The 16,526-nt window shown below is 46.4% G+C and overlaps 1 protein-coding gene across 1 annotated transcript in view; it reads left to right on the top strand.

The window, feature by feature from the left end:
- SCLY (selenocysteine lyase) overlaps positions 1-16,526 on the top strand; it is a 39,948-nt gene that overhangs the window by 20,980 nt on the left and 2,442 nt on the right. Inside the window, exons 5-11 of the mRNA XM_008585993.1 lie at positions 171-298; positions 1,582-1,746; positions 2,758-2,864; positions 11,705-11,741; positions 14,288-14,371; positions 14,796-14,895; positions 16,198-16,273. Of these exons, the coding sequence (XP_008584215.1) occupies positions 171-298; positions 1,582-1,746; positions 2,758-2,864; positions 11,705-11,741; positions 14,288-14,371; positions 14,796-14,895; positions 16,198-16,273 (697 nt within the window). The remainder of the gene's footprint in view (positions 1-170; positions 299-1,581; positions 1,747-2,757; positions 2,865-11,704; positions 11,742-14,287; positions 14,372-14,795; positions 14,896-16,197; positions 16,274-16,526) is intronic.

Raw genomic sequence — 16,526 nt, 5'->3', positions numbered from 1 at the left:
GCAGTGATTATTTCTGGGTTGCTTATATTCCTTCTTTATAATTTCCTAAACATTGACAATTAATTATTTTTATAATTGTGGAAAATTGTTTTGAGAAGCTATATCTAGATGAAATTCCAAGAGAAATTAATTTGTATGGCTAACCCTGGTACTTGTGTTTTGTATCTCAGTGGTCACCTTTGTCCCAGTGTCCAAGGTGAATGGGCAGGCAGAAGTTGATGACATCCTTGCGGCCATTCGCCCAACCACGTGCCTCGTGACCATCATGCTGGCCAACAATGAGACTGGTGTCATCATGGTGAATCAGCCTTTTTTTCTTTTTAAGAAAATCTGATGGGGAAGAAAGGTAGCTTAGACTCCACCTTAGGTGGTTGTATTAGTCCATTTTGTGTTGCTATAACAGAATACCTGAGACTAGGTAATTTATAAAGAGCAGGTTTATTTGGCTTATGATTCTGGGTCAGCTGCATCTGGCATGGGCCTCAGGCTGCTTCTACTCATGGCGGAAAGCAGCAGGCAGCTGAAGGGTACAAGCAGATCACATGGCGAGAGAGAGAGAGAGAGAGAGAGAGAGGAGGTGCCAGGGTCTTTTAAACAACCAGCTCTCCTGGGAACTAATAGAGCAAGAACTCACTCATTAAACCCCCACTTAGGGACAGCATTAATCCATTCATGAGGATCTGCCCCCATGACTCAAAACAGCTCCCAACACTGCCATATTAGAGATCAAATTTCCACGAGTTTTGGAGGGGATAATACATCCAAACTCTATCATTCTGCCCCTGGCCCCCAAAACTCATGTTGCTCTCACATACAAAATACAGTCATTCCATCCTAACAGTCCCAAAAGTCTTTGCTTGTTCCAGCACCAACTTAAAAGTCCAAAGTCTCATCTGAGACCAAAAGCAAAAGTCCTTCCAGCTGTGAACCTGTAAAAATCAAAAACAAATTTATCTACTGCCAAGATACAATGATGGAACAGACATTGGGTACACATTCCCATTCCAACAGGGAGGAATAGGCCAGAAAAAAGGAGAAACAGACCCCACTCAAATCCGAAACTCAGCAGGGCAGACATTAAGTCTTAAAGCTCCAAAATAATCTTCTTTGATTCCTAGTCCTGCATCCTGGGCACAATTGGGCATTTGGACTCCCAAAACCTTGGGCAGCCCAACCACCACAGCTCTGCCAGATACAGCCCAGTGGGCTGCGCTGGTGCCTGTGGCTTTTCCAGGCCAGTTGTTGCACATTGCCAGTGGCCTTATACTGGGGCTGCCTGCCACTTTCCACCATGAGTAGAAACAGCCTGAGGCCCGTACCAGATGCAACTGTCTCAGAATCGTAAGCCAAATAAACCTCTGTTCTTTATAAACTACCTAGTCTCAGGTATTTCTGTTATAGCAGCACAGAATGGACTAATACTATGGTATTTTCATGTTTCTCAGCTTGGGCCTCTTCTTTTCCTCTGTTCTTCAATTTTGTAGCTTTGTGTCTATCCTCACTAACTACTCCTTATTTCTTTCATTCAGTCTCTATCAAATCAAAGCAACATACTCAACCGTTTTTTTTCCCCCACTTTAGGCTGTCCCTGAAATCAGTCAACGCATTAAGGCCCTGAACCAGAAAAGGGCAGCTTCTGGGCTGCCTCGCATTCTTGTGCACACAGACGCTGCACAGGCATTGGGGAAAAGGCGTGTGGACGTGGAGGACCTGGGTGTGGACTTCCTTACGATTGTAGGGCACAAGGTACATCTCCAAAGGCCTCTACTCCTCCTGGAGGAGGGGAAGGGAAGGTGCCTTGTTGGCTTAAGGCCCTCATTAGAGCAGAATCCACAGCACCATTGATAATTCAGTTTTCAATCTAGTTAACCTTCAATCCAGTGCCTCCCATGAGCAAGGACCTGGGGCATTCACACAAATCCTGTCCTCAGGAGCTTTAAGAAGGGAAGACCAATGGCAGCCAGGAAGCCATTTGACAAGTGTCATGACAGGGATAATGGGGACACCTCAACCATATGGAGCAAAGCTGGTGGAGGCCTTGAGGTATAAGGGGAGAATGTAAGGCTGGTGGTCCTGGCTAGGTAGTGAGTGTTCTCTACAGCAGGGAGAGCACATGCAGAGGCCTCGTCGGCCCCCACAGAGACCCCCCCCCAGGACAGGAGATGCAGGGTTCAAGAAGTTGGTGCTTTCTTTTACTTGGTTTGAAATGTGGCTTGTCAGCATAAAGGTTTAGTTTTAGCAACTCTTATCTTTAAGGTGGAGTATGGGGAAAATAGTTAATAGCAAGGTGCTTTCTGAAGCTTTTGCTTATCTTTCTGGCCACTGACTAGGACCTGAAATATTTTTAGTAGTCAATTTTGAAGCGCAATCTTTAGCTAGTTTCCAAAGGAGTGTATATGCTGGCTTGACACTGTGGCACTTAAAAGTTTTGTATCCTATGAATTAGAAATGTGGAATCATATGCAGGAAATGCCCTGGGCAATTTCTAGTTACAACCCCTCTCCTTTTACAAATTCTGCCACATGATGTGCAGGGGAGTTCTGCCCACAGAGTTTTGCAGAGGTGAGAATGGAAGTTCAGCACCTGCCCTGCCTCAGGCTGGGGCCCTGCCCTGCACCCAAAGGCTTTTGTGACTCTGGAAGCACCAGGACTGTACATTACAGAGTATTCTTCTGTATGCCTCTAAGCACTTAGCATATATACAGGGTAGGAACTTGGAAAGTTCTTGTTGACTAAATGACTGATTTTCTATTCCAGTTCTATGGTCCCAGGATTGGTGCACTTTACGTACGAGGGCTTGGTGAACTTACCCCTCTATACCCTATGCTGTTTGGAGGTGGACAAGAATGGAATTACAGGCCTGGGTAAGGTAGAAAGTTAAAGTCTCTGACCTACTGGCCATGACATTTGTCTGTAGAGCAGTGACATTTTAAAAGAAACATTCTGCTGTTTCTTCTGTTTCTTGGAAGTACTGTGATAGCATAGTTCACATCACTACTAAATCAGAATTGGCTCTACTGATAAATTTCTACACTTAGGACTCACAAGATCTGTAGTTTCTTTGGGAATGATTCAAAGCTGTTAAAGGAAATCTCTGCTGCTTTTGATTGCATCAGAGCATCCAATTCCCCCTGTATTTTGGCCCATCCTACTAAAGGGATGCTACCAGACCTTTTGTGGCTGAGATGTGCTGCTATTCTCTTAACTGTGGGGATCAGGGGGCTATGTAGGCACACCCTGGTTTCTTTTCTGATAGCACCTGTGTCCCCAGTATGTGCAGTACTGTTGTAATCGGGAAGTTAATTGGAACCAGCATCACACTTTTTGTCAGACACTTTATAAGAAGAGGGAGAGACTGGAAACTTGGTGGTAAGTTCTCTGGGTTTTCTTTTTGCCTCATATATCCCACACTTAGAGCTGAAGAAGCCAACAATCCAGACCACCAGTAAGGGCAGACAGAAAATGCTCCAACTAAAGCTTGCTCATTCTAGCCAACAGACCAGGAAAGAGATCGCCTAGCAAGACAGAAAACTTTTAGACAAAACCTGCTTTACTCCAGCCAATTACCACAGAGAAAACTGTGCTGCCACTCCTACCCACAGCAACAAAGGCCAAGACTTCCACCCACACAGGCTGTAATGAGACACCCCATAACTCCCCCATGCGTGTCAGAGAAGGCCAACTGGGGAACCAGGACTTTCACCCCTGCCAGTCAGTTATGAGGCACCCCCACCATTGTCTCAGTAGAGACCATATGAGGGCCCTGGATGTCCACCCACACCCGTCAGTAACAAAGAACTTCCTCCCTCGGGGTGTCAACACAGCTGAGTAAGGAACCTGAACTCCTACCTCCACATGGCAGTAATGAGGAGGCACACTCTTTCCTCTGCAAGTTCACTGTCAGAAAAGCCAACAAAAACCAAAAGGTTAATTAAGATACAGACTCTTATAATTTGAAAACGTTCACGTTTCAGTAGAAAATCATTTGTCATATCAAGAGCCAGAAAAGTCTCAAATTGAAGGAGTGGAGATAATCGATTGATGTCTACACTGAGATGACAAAGATGTTGGAATATCTGACAAATACTTTACAACAGACACAATAAAAATGTTCAGTGAGAAATTATGAACATAAAACAAATGAAATGAAAGCACCAGCAAAGAGAAAGAAGATGTAAAGAAGAACCAAATGGAAATTTTAAAACTAAAAATTATAATAACCAAAATAAAAAGCTCAGTGGATGGGCTCAGCAGCAGAATGGAAGGACGAAGGAAGGAGCCAGTGAACTGAAAGGTAGAACAGTAGAAATCTGTGCAGCAGAGAGGAAATAGACTGGGAGAAAAATGGACAGAGCTTCGGGGACCTGTGAGACTGTAACAAACGATATAACATTCATTTCACTGAAGTCCCCAAAGAAGAGGAGAAAGAGGACAGGGTACTAAAAATGTGCTCAAAGAAACAGTGGCTGAAAAACTTCCCAAATTTGGCAAGACACATAAACCTACAGGTTCGAGAAACTGAGCAAATTACAAGTAGGATAAACTCAGAGAAATCCATGCCAGGACATAGAATTAAACTTCTAAAAATGAAAGACAGAAAAAGCTCTTGAAAGCAGTCAGAGAAAAATGACACCTTACCAGTCGAGGAAAAACAATTTGAATGACAGTGGATTTCTCATCACAAACCATAGGGACCAGAAGAAAGTAGCACAGTGGTTTTTAAGTGCTCAAAGAAAACTGTTAAGCTAATAACCTAAATTCAGAAACCATATCCTTCAGGAATATATTATCAGATGAAGAAAAACGAAGAGAATTTGTCACCAAAGAGGAGAAGGAAATACTTACAATAATTATATAAAGACAAAGGTAAAGGGACATAAAAAGAGATAAGGTTTCCATACTTGAACTGTTAAGATGACTGAAGTTTGGGGTAGTGGGTTTTTTGGGGGTTTTGTTTGTTTGTTTGTTTGTTTGTTTGTTTTTTGTGGCTGGGCAGTGTAGGGATTCAAATCCATGATCTTGGTCTTATAAGGCTGCATTCTAACCAACTGAGCTAACCAGCCAGCCAGACTGTGACAAGTTTTATAAACACGTATAATGTAGTACCTATAACAGTCACTAAAAAAACTATACAGAGAGACAGATATTCAAATACAGTATATATAAATCAAAACCAAATTCTAAAAAATGGTAACTCCTAGAAAGGCATGAAAAAGAAAACAGAATCAAATAAACAGAGCAAACAGAACACAAAAAGTAAAATGGCAGACTTAAAGCCCTAACATATCTGTAATTACATTGAGTGTAAATGGTCTAAATATACCAGTTAAAAGCAAGAGATTAGGGCCGGCCCGGTGGCGCACTGGATAGTGTGCCGCTTGGGAAGTGCGGCGGCGCTCCCGCCCGAGGGTTCGGATCCCACATGCAGACCAGTTCCCGCTCACTGGCTGAGCGAGGCACGGGAGCAACACCGAGGGTTGTGATCCCGTTCCCGGTCCCCGGTCCGGTACGGGGGCAACACTGAGGGTTGCGATCCGTTGCCGGACACGGAAAAAGACAAAAGACAAAAAAAAAAAAAAAGCAAGAGATTAGCAGAGTGAATTTTTAAAAAGCTGGCTGGTTAGAGTATGGTGCTGATAATGCTACAGTCTAAGGTTTGATCTGTGTATCAGCCAGCTTCCAAAAAGAAAAAAATACCCAACTCTATGCTATCTACAAGAAACTCATTTCAAATGTAGTGATAGAGACAGACTGAAAGTAAAAGGTGGAAAAAAACCACATCACACAAATATTAAAAGAAAAGCAAGAGTGGTTGTATAATATTAGATAAAGTAGATTCAAGAGTAAAGAAAATTACCAGAGACAGAAAAGGGACATTATTTCATGATAAAAGGGTCAATCCACCAAGAAGACATAGCAATTGTAAATGTGTAAGGACTAAACAACAGCAGTGTGAAATATATGAAAAAGAAACTGATGGAACTGAAAAGAAAAATAGATAAATCCACAATTATAGTTGGAGACCTCAACACCCTTCTCTCAGTAATGGATAGAATAACTAGACAGAAAATTAACAAGGTTATAAAAGAACTAAAGACACCATCAACCAACAAGATGTTTAGAACATCAACATGTTTAGAACACTCCACCCAGCAACAGTGAAATACACATTATTTTCCATTGCCATGGGATATATACTAAGATCATATTCTATGCCATTAAATGAACCCAAATAAATTTAAAAGAATTGATATTATACAACGTGTGCCTCTGACCACACTGGAATCAAACTAGAAGTCAGTAACAGAAAGATAATAGGAAAATTTCTGAATACTTAGAAACAACTTCTAGAAATACTTCTAAACAACCCATGGGTCAAAGAGGAAGTCTCAAGAGGGTTAAATAAATACATTGAACTGAATGAAAATACAACAAATCATGAACTTCAAGGTATGAGAATGAAAAAAAAACAAAATATATCAAAACTTGTGGGACACAAAGGGAAATTTATAGCACTAAATGAATGTTAGAAAAGAGGGAAAATCTCAATAATATAAGCTCCCACCTGAAGAACCTAGAAAAAGAAGAGCAAAATAAAACCAAAGCAAACAAAAAAGGAAATAAAGATAAGACAGAAGTCAATGAAATTGAAAACAGAAAAAAGAAAATTAGTGAAACAAAGAGCTGGCTCTTTGAAAAAAAAATCAATAAAATTGATAACCTGTAACAAGACTGACCAGAAAAAGAACACATAATCTCAGGAACGAAACAAAGGATATCATTACAGACAGCAGAAATCAAAAGGGTAATAAAGGAATGCTATGAACACTTGTACCACATATAAAGATGACAACTTAGATGAAATGGACCACTTCCTCAAAAAACACAAACTACCACAACTCACTTATGAAATAGATCATTTGAATAGCTCTATAACTATTACAAAATTGGATTTGTAAATTAACTTCCTCAATAAGAAATCTCCAGGCCTGGATGGTTTCACTAGAGAATTCTGCCCAATGTTTAAAGAAGAGTTAAAACCATTTCTATACAATCTCTTCCAGAAAATAGAAGAGGAGGGGACACTTCCCAGTTTATTTTATGAAGCTAGTATTACCCTGATACCAAACCCAGACAAAGACAGTACAAAAAAATAAAACTACAGACAAATATCCTCATGAATTTAGATGCAAAAGTTTTTGACAGTGTTGCTTTGTGTTGCTTTGCCCCGCCACGCATTTGTCACCCCACTTCCCCTGGGTGATGGAGATGAAAGGATTACTCAAAGCCCATCTCTTCTGAGCAGTGAGAGGCCCCGAAGTGGTTAATCTCCTGGAACCCTCAAGAGAGAGGGATCCGTTCCTTGGGAAATTAACACCGAATTGGGCTTCTCTTCCTGCATTTATTTTCCAGACCAGGAAGTTATAGGAAGAGAACAAAGGTGGGGTTATAGTTTAACAGTATAGGCTGGTAACTTTCAGTGAAACAAGCCAGATGACATTCCAGTAGACAATTAAGTGGTCCTATCAACAGCAGCTTGATCTTAGCAAACATTCCTTTTTAACAGCAATTTCTCAGTATCTTTACATAACAATCAGTAATTAGTCTATGAGCCAGCAACCTGCTGTGCCACAATCCTTATCTTGCAACAGAGACTTATAGCCTGAGGGAAATTTCCAGTCCTCCGTAAGGTCAGTATTTGAAACTGCCAGGCTTTGGAAAACCAGGCCCTGTGAAGTACATATGCTTTTTTTTTTTTTTTTTTTTTAAAAGGATGACCGGTAAGGGGATCTCAACCCTTGGCCTGGTGTTGTCAGCACCACGCTCAGCCAGTGAGCAAACTGGCCATCCCTATACAGGATCCGAACCTGTGGCCTTGGTGTTATCAGCACCACACTCTACCGAGTGAGCCACGGGCCGGCCTGAAGTACATATGCTTTATAGTATGTTCCACATGACAGAATGTTAGCAAATAGAATTCAGCAATACATAAAAAGACCATGACCAAATGGAGTGCTGTGTGTTGAATTGTGTCCCTGAAAGACCATGAATTGGAAACTTAACCCCCACTGTGACAGTTTAAGGGAGTGGGAAATCCTATTATGGTAGTTGAAAGGTGGGTGCCCTCGTAAATGGATTAAAAAGTTGATGGGTTGGGCCGGCCTGGTGGCGCACTGCTACAGTGCGCCGCTTGGGAGTGTGGCGGCGCTCCCGCTGAGGGGTCGGATCCCACATACAGACTGGTTCCCGCTCCCTGGGGGGGCAAGGGGCGGGCGCGACACCGAGGGTTGCGATCCCGTTGCCGGTCCAGTCCAGTACAGGCGCGACACTGAGGGTTGCGATCCGTTGCCGGACACGAAAAAAGACAAAAAGGAAAAAAAAAAAAGTTGATGGGTTAATGGTGGTCACGGGCATGGTTCTGAGGATTTTTAAAAGGAGAGCCAGTGAAGAGGGTAGTCTCTCTAGCTCCCCGGTTCACCATGGGAAAGCCCATGTAAAGTCCTAATCAGATGTGTTCCCTGGACTTTGAACTTCACAGTTTCCAAAACTATAAGCAATAAGTTTTGTTTCTTTACAAATTACCCAGTTTCGGGTATTTATGTTATAAGCAACAGAAATGGATTAATACATGAAGTTTACTCGAATGATGCAAAGCTGTCTCAATATTTAAAAATCAGTCCATGTAACCCACCATTTAACAGGCTAACAAAGAAGAAAAATAACATGATCAAATCATTTGATGCAGAAAGAGTATTTGATAAAAGTTAACAGTCATTCATGTTAAAAACTCTCAGAATAATAGGATGAGATGGGAACTTCCTCAAATGAAAAGAGCATCTATGTAAAACCTACAGCTAACATTGTATTTAATGGTGAACGCCTAAGGGCTTTACCCCTATGATTGGGAACAAGGCAGGTTGTCTGCTGTCACTACACTTATTCAGCATACTGCTGGCATTTCTAGTCAGTGCAGTAAGGCGAGAAAAGAAAGTAAAAGGTACACAGATCAGAAGGGAAGAGGAAAAACTGTCCCTAATCAGATCACATGATTGTCTGTGTTGAAAATCCCAAGGAATGTGCAAGAACTAATAAGTGAGTACAGCAAGGTTGCAGGACACAAGATAAACATGCAGAAATTCGCTGTATTTTTATATACCAGTAATGAACAGATGGACGATAAAATAAAAAATACAATAAATACCATTTATAATCAAACAAAACTACTCAGATATAAATCTAAGAAAATGTATAGAACTTGTATGCTGAACACTACGCAATGTGGATGAAAGAAATCATAACGAAGATCTGAGTGGAGAGACACACCAAGTTCATGGACTGTAAGATGCAGCATAGTAAAGACGTCAGTTCTCCCCGAATTGATATACAAGCCTCACAATTTCTGCCCAAATCCCAGCAAGTTCATCAGTAGAACAGAAAAGACACAAGAAGTATGCCCAAACATTTTTTTTTCCTTTTTGTCTTTTTTACTGACCGGTAATGGGATCGCAACCCTTGGTGTTGTGCCCGTACCGGGGACCGGCAACGGGATCGCAACCCTCGGTGTTGTGCCCACACCGCGCTCAGCCAGTGAGCGGGAACCGGTCTCCACATGGGATCCGAACCCTCAGCGGGAGCGCCACCGCGCTCCCAAGCGGCGCACTCTCCAGTGCGCCACCAGGCCGGCCCATGCCCAAACATTTTTGACAGAGCTGCAGATCACTCCAACGGAGGAAAGATTGCCTTTCAACAGCTGGTGGCAGAGCAGCGAGACATCCATAAGCAAAAAATGAACCTTGATCTATGTCTCACAACTTATGAAATATGAACTTAAAATAGACCATGAAATTAAATGTGGAACATAAAACTCCAAAACTTTTAGGAAAAAAGTAGAAAATCTTTAGGATCTAGGACCAGGCAAAGAGTTCTTAGCCTTGACACCAAAAGCATGACCCATAAAAGGAAAAAATTTTTAATTGGGCTTCAAAATTTAAAATTTTTGCTCTATGAAAGACCTTCTTAAGAAGATGAAAAGATGAGCTACACAGTAGGAGGAAACATTTTCAAATGACAGATCCTGGAAAGGGCTAGAATCTAGAACATACGAGTATAAATAACTCATGAAACTCCACAGCAGAAAAACAATTCAATCAGAAACTGGGCAAAAGACATAAAAACGTTTCACCAGAGGGTACGCAGATAGCAATAAGCACATGAAAAGATGTTCAACAGCATTAGTTATTAGGGAAATGCAAATGAAAGCCCCAATGAGATACCACTGCACACCTATCAGAATAAGTGTAAAACAAAACAAAAGTAGTGACAGCACCGGATGCTTGTGAGGATGCAGAGAAAGCGTCACCTATTGGCTAGCAGCAGCCAAACTTAGATTAAGAAAATTATTAAGTTAATGCTTTGTTTTTTCTGAAAAAAAAGTTCCTGAAAATGCCCACACACGCACACACACAAGCACTTTCTTGCTGGTGCTGGACCTCTCTAGCACAAAGGACTCTCCCCTGTCCCATGTTACACTGTCATGTCACCTCTCCCAGGGTGATGGAGATGCAAAGGGTTACTCAAAGCCCATTTCTCCTCGGGGCCGGCCCGGTGGTGCACTGCTACAGTGCGCCGCTTGGGAAGCGCGGTGGTGCTCCTGCCGAGGGTTCGGATCCCACATACAGACCGGTTCCCGCTCACTGGCTGAGCGAGGGGCAGGCACAGCGCCGAGGGTTGCGATCCCGTTGCCGGGCCCGGTCCGGTGCGGGCGTGACACTGAGGGTTGCGGTCCGTTGCCGGACACAAAAAGAGACCAAAAAAAAAAAAAAAAAAAAGCCCATTTCTCCAGAGCAGTGAGAGGCCCAGAGGGGTTAATCCCAGGAAATTCTTTCAAGCAAGAAGAATTCCTAGGAAATAACCCCGAATGAAGTTTTCTCTCCGGCAAGAAAGTTACAGAAAAGGAACATAGGTGGTTACATAAAAAAAATGAGATAATCATCATGGCAACACTTAGTTTCCCAAGAAACTTAAAGAAACAGCTGAAGACAAGATGAGGAACATCCCCCAACCAGCAGCCTCGAAGCCTTTAGTCCACACACTTTCCCATCATTAGGTTTAGCTGCACCAAGCACGACTGTCCTTGGAGCAAGCATTTTTGCTGTGTTACAGTTTTTTTTATCTACAACAGAGACTTTAGTCCTGGGAAAGTTTTCTGTTTTTCCCAAGCTTAGCATTTCTATGTGCAATTCTAAAAAGTTAGGCTATTCCTAAAACTGAGGGGCTTTGGCCCTGCTAAAACTACATTCGCTTTATTAACGTTGGTGCCCTCCACACTGTCATCTGAAGGGAACAGTGTTGGGGATGAGCTCTGGGACTCTTCCTGGTTTGGCAGTGGGGACCAAAGAGGTGTGCTTTTGGGGCCCACGGGAGGAGGGCTTTCTCTGTGTAGGATCGGATCCACATGGAATTGTCACCGTGGACACCCAACGTATGTTGCCCATAGTGGGCCATGTTGACCGTCACGGCCCCAGACGAGTAAGAACCTTGCATGGAAAGTTTGGGGGCCTGCCAACCCACTGTGGCAATTGTGTGGCACATGTTGAGGGGAAATGGTGTGATTTTGTTTGTATTTTAACACAGTGATTTTCATGTAGACAGGATTCCTTCCTGGGGCATTTATTTATTCTTGCTAAACCCTGGTCTCTTACAGGACAGAGAACACCCCAATGATTGCTGGCCTTGGGAAGGTAAGCCATGGCAACCTGGAGCAGATGCTCCCGTCTCTTTGTCATCAGTTTCCCCAGCAGCTTTAGTAGGAGCCCAGGGCTAAATGGACTAAGAAAAAGCCTAGAACTTTATCCACCTGGAGGACTGTACTTCCTGAGATCTGTAGGGTGGGTTGCACATGCTTAGCATCTAGAAGGATGAAGCTCATTGTCTCTTCTAATATGAGAAGCACCATGACATCACCCCAGCAAGACAGAGTCAGGCCCATGCTTTGCTTGCTCCCACAGCTGTCGGCAGCCCCTGCACCACCGGCTCTGTCCCCAGTTTACCTGTGGGGTTGGAGGCCACCGTGGTCCAGTATAGCACCCATTGCCAGCTCTCCACTGGGGCGTGGAGCAGAAACTACTGGAGCCGAGGCTTCCTGATGTGGAAGCCGGGGTGCCAGCTACACCCGGGTGTTTGCACATGGGCTCTGCTCAGAGGCCGCTTCCTCCAGGCAGCCCCCCCATGAGCCACATCCACAGTAGCCTGTCCATGTCCCTCACTGTCACTCTCTGCTCCCACCCTGCTGTATTTTCCCCAGTTGATGTTATATATCTATATGTATACCGCCCCCCACCAACGTCCCCTGAGAGGGGCTCCTCAGTGCCATAAGCGGGGACTTGGCCTTGTCTGCCTCAGTATCCCCAGTACAGAAGGGCTGGGCACATCGTAGGCCCTTGGGAAGAGTATGAAGGAATTTACTGCTACTCAGAATACTCAAAATTGTATTCTTCACTGGCTACAGTTGCATTTAAGCATTGCACTGTGATAACTAAGGCTGCATTTACTAGAGGGAAGGGTGTTAAGTGGGAGTCCAGCACCTGCCCCCAGCTGAGCCAGTGATGAAGTGTGATGAGGCCCCCCGCTTGGAAATGCCCTGGGTTCAGATTCCGGCTCAAGGCGTCACTTGCCTGCACCTTGGGCCAAGCCCCTCAACCTGCAGGACGGGCATTACAGCAGCGTCCTAAGCCAGGGCTCACAGCCCCCCTCCTGTGGATGCACCTGCACCCATAACTGTGCAGATGCCCGCGGCTCGGCCTTGGCCCCAGCACCGCCCCTGCCCCCCAGCAGTTCTCCAGCCTCACTCTGGACAGAGCTCTCTCCCTGCCTAGGCTGGACTCCATCCATGCAGGCGGCCATGTCAAGGTCCCTTCAGCTTTACGTCCCTTCCCTCTGCCCACTTGAGAAGAGCCTGCTGTGGTTGTCCCCTCTGGCATGTCATCACTTTCTTCTTTACTGGAATGTTCCCCCATCCTTCAACGCCTCCCTCCCAGGCCCTGTATCCCACTCTCTCCCCACCTTCCCTTTTATCCTCAGGGCCAGTCAGCCTTCCACTTCCTCCCTGAAGCTTGCAGAGGAGGCCCCAGCCACACCCTGTGGTCATGTCCCCTGGGCACGTCCCTGCCCTCAGCCTTCCGCAGCACTGGCCGTGACTGGGCACCAGCTGCTGTCGGGATACCCTCTTCTCCAGCTTGCCCTCCACAGCTGTTCCCTTCCCCCCTCGTTACCAGTTGGCGCTCTTCCTACACCCATTCTGGCCCCGGGCTGCACAACCAGCCTGTGCTCATGACTTTGAACTTTCTCCTGGGAGACCCACATCCCAGCTGCTTCCTGGACGTTTCCTCTGGGTGTAAAACTTGTCCTGATCTCTCTCTGTCCTGCCCTCTCGCCCCGAGGTACCTCCCACCATCCAGGTTCTCACTTCAGAAATCTAGGAGCTGTCCTTGGTCCCTTCCTTGTCCTTGTCCCCTGCACCTGGTGCAGCAACCAGGCCTGTCTGTTCTGCATCCAGAGTATATCAGGGACCTGCCTCTTGTCGTTTTCATGGCCCCCAACCCTAGACAAGTTGTCCCCATCTGGTGCTGGATGCCAGCTGCAGCCAGAATGATCGTTAAATGTGCAAGTCATATCATCTCGTCCCCTACTCAGAATCTAATTGCATTTGCCCTGTTGCACTTACATTCAGATCCAGCTCGTCACTGGGCCTGCGGGGCCCGCAAATCTCTCTGTCCCTCTCCCCCTCCCTCACTCTCTATCTGCTACACTGGGTCCCCATCCCAGGGACACAGCTGTCTGTCCCCCTGCAGGGCCATTGCTGGAAAGTGCTTCCTGCCCTGGCACGCTCTGTCAACCCTCCCCCATATGGCCCTCTCGGTCCCTCCACGGCACTGACACCGTTGGTGTGAGTCTGTTCCCCTGGCCCCTTGTTTTGGTCTGTCTCTCTGCCTCTGGAACGTAGGTTCCTTGAGGAGTGGGATCCCGTGGGGGCTTATTGTGCCAGAGCAATCAGGAAGTCCCTGTGAATAAACTTGTACAAGCAGAGGCAGCCTTCCCAGCACGCATTGTGTCCCCACACGTGGTCGGCACTCAGAAAATACCTCTGCTTCCAATGCTCTGGAGAGTGAGCAGCTTGAGGACACGTCGCCCTCAGCAGGAAGCATCACCTGTGCTGTTTGTGGCTTTGTTGGTGCCTCTGTTTTGCAATGGTGAGTGAGCTTCCATGCACTGGTGTCTGTGTCCCCAGGCCGCGGAGCTGGTCACCCAGAACTGCGAGGCTTACGAGGCCCACATGAAAGACGTTAGAGACTACCTGGAGGAGAGGCTGGAGGTTAGTGCTGTGCGGGATGGGACATGGTGGTGCAGGATGCGGCACCTGTGCTGACGGGGATGCAGCACGGAGGTCGGGAATGCAGAAGGTATGGAGGAAAGAGAGGGAGGGGTTCAGTGCTGAGAAGGAAGTTGGAGTCAGAAACCCCCAAAACCGGACCGAGACCAAGTCAGTACCAGAGATAGTTATTCAGTGATTGTATGTAGACAGTACATAGATATTCAGAACATTTCTTTTTTCTCCTAACTAACTTTGCTTTCTACAGTCAGTCTCCTTAACTATTATAGGCAGATGCTTGTCAATAAGGTAAATGTTTATACATTGAGGTTTTGTTTCTAGAAAAGTCTAAAGTTCAAACAGTTGCTGGTGGGGAGGGGAAGGGTCTTTGAAGCTGTCACCGAATATTTCATTTATTTTTTTTCAGACTGAATTTGATAAGAGAATCCATTTGAATAGCCAGTTTCCAGGGACTGAGCGGCTTCCCAATACCTGTAACTTTTCCATCCGGGGACCCCAGCTTCAAGGTGACTGCCTGTCCCCTCTCAGTCTCTCCATGGTGTGCACTGCACCTGTGCTGCCTGGACTTGGCTCTAGGCCACGCACCATGGGCCGCCCGAGCATGACACGGCTGGTGGTGTCAGAGAGTGCTTGCCCCGATGAGCCCAGTCTAGCGCAGACGGCAGAGTGGCCCCATCGGCCGGCTGTTCTGTGGTCCACTGGGGCTCCTGTCACCAGCATCTTCTGTCCCTGGCTTTGCTCCTTTCACTGACGCTTTGGATGTGGATGGTGCTTGGTGCTGACACCGGTCAGCAGCACCGACCCGCAAGCTGTTAGGGAAGGAAATAAAAGTAGCTGAGTTTTAGACTAGCTTGCCCGTTTTTGTTAGCAGTTTTTATAAGATACTTTATGAGAGTGAGGGAAGTAGAGTCAGTCCACGTTAGACACTGGCTGCGGGAACGCATGAAGTGCAAACCCGCAGATTTCATTTGTTCCTGCCACGTCTGCCTCCCACGCGAAGTGGTCGGGGCTTCTCCTGCCCCAGATGCGTGTGAAATGTGGCTGCCCTGGTCCCCTGAGAGCTGGAGTGCAGCACTGACCAGCCGGGTGTCATTTGGGCGGAGGTCATGGCCCTGAGACCTCAGATGAGCTGCGTCTGCAGGCCGGGTTCAGGCTCCTGAGCAGAGGAGGGTGTTGCCTCCTTTGTCTTCCTGGGTTATGCAGAGAAACCTGGTGGTCACACTTGAACACGAAGAAGAGCCCTGGGGTGACTGACCTGTGGCTGTGTGAGCGTGAGCGTGGCTGGCGGGGAGGGGTGGGCTCCTCTGTGGTCCCGTCAGACCCATTGCCACACGTGGAAAGTCCCTCTATCATCTTTCCCGTGTTTTCTGGGGGCAGACTGTGAGATCTGGGATGGCCCGTGTTGACTTAAATGAGACAGCTCCTCATTTTATTTACATCAGCAGTTGTTGAATTTTTAAATGTTTCCTCTCTGTGCTTGTGAAAGAGAGAAACGCCTCCTGGCTTAGAGAACTTCCGAGTGTCCCTCCCTTAGAAAAGACAGGTGTAAATTTAAATATTACCAGGGCAACAAGCTGCTAAGAAATGCAGCCAGTCGGAATTCCTAGTGTCTGACAGAAAGTGATTAGAAATACTGTTTTCCAGGCCAGTCTTATGAGGCAGAATAGCGACTGCTTCCTGTTGTGAGCCTGTCACTGTGGCCTGGAGCGGGGGGAGGAGGCCTGAGGGGCTCAGGAGGCAAGGAAAGGGTACAGCAGGTGGCCCAGGGCCCTCACCCAGTCTCAGGGGCGTGTGCTCTGTCTCTGCAGGCCGCCTGGTGCTCGCACAGTGCCGGACGCTGCTGGCCAGTGTGGGAGCCGCATGCCACTCGGACCATGGGGACCGGTAAGTGCTCCTCACCACATCCAGCACTCAGGCAGAGGCAGAGGGCACCGAGCAGCAGAGCTGTGGAGGAAGAGGAGTGTCACGAGTGGTGGGAGGTCGGGTTGCAGCCGGATGAAGGGGCCAGGGCTCCCGGGGAGGGCAGAGCCACAATTAGCAGCAGATGGTCCCTCAGGGCTGGCGCTGGTGGCCAGAGTCACCATCAGGAGCAGCAAGGCCGTGGCCATCCTGGGTGCAAAGGAGGGGTGGGAGGTGC

Source organism: Galeopterus variegatus, unplaced genomic scaffold (assembly GCF_000696425.1).
Source record: "Galeopterus variegatus unplaced genomic scaffold, G_variegatus-3.0.2 Scaffold108, whole genome shotgun sequence".
In the NCBI taxonomy this organism is placed as follows: Eukaryota; Metazoa; Chordata; class Mammalia; order Dermoptera; family Cynocephalidae; genus Galeopterus; species Galeopterus variegatus.
Note: the sequence above shows the minus strand (reverse complement) of the source record. Positions and strands in the feature narration are given on the sequence as shown.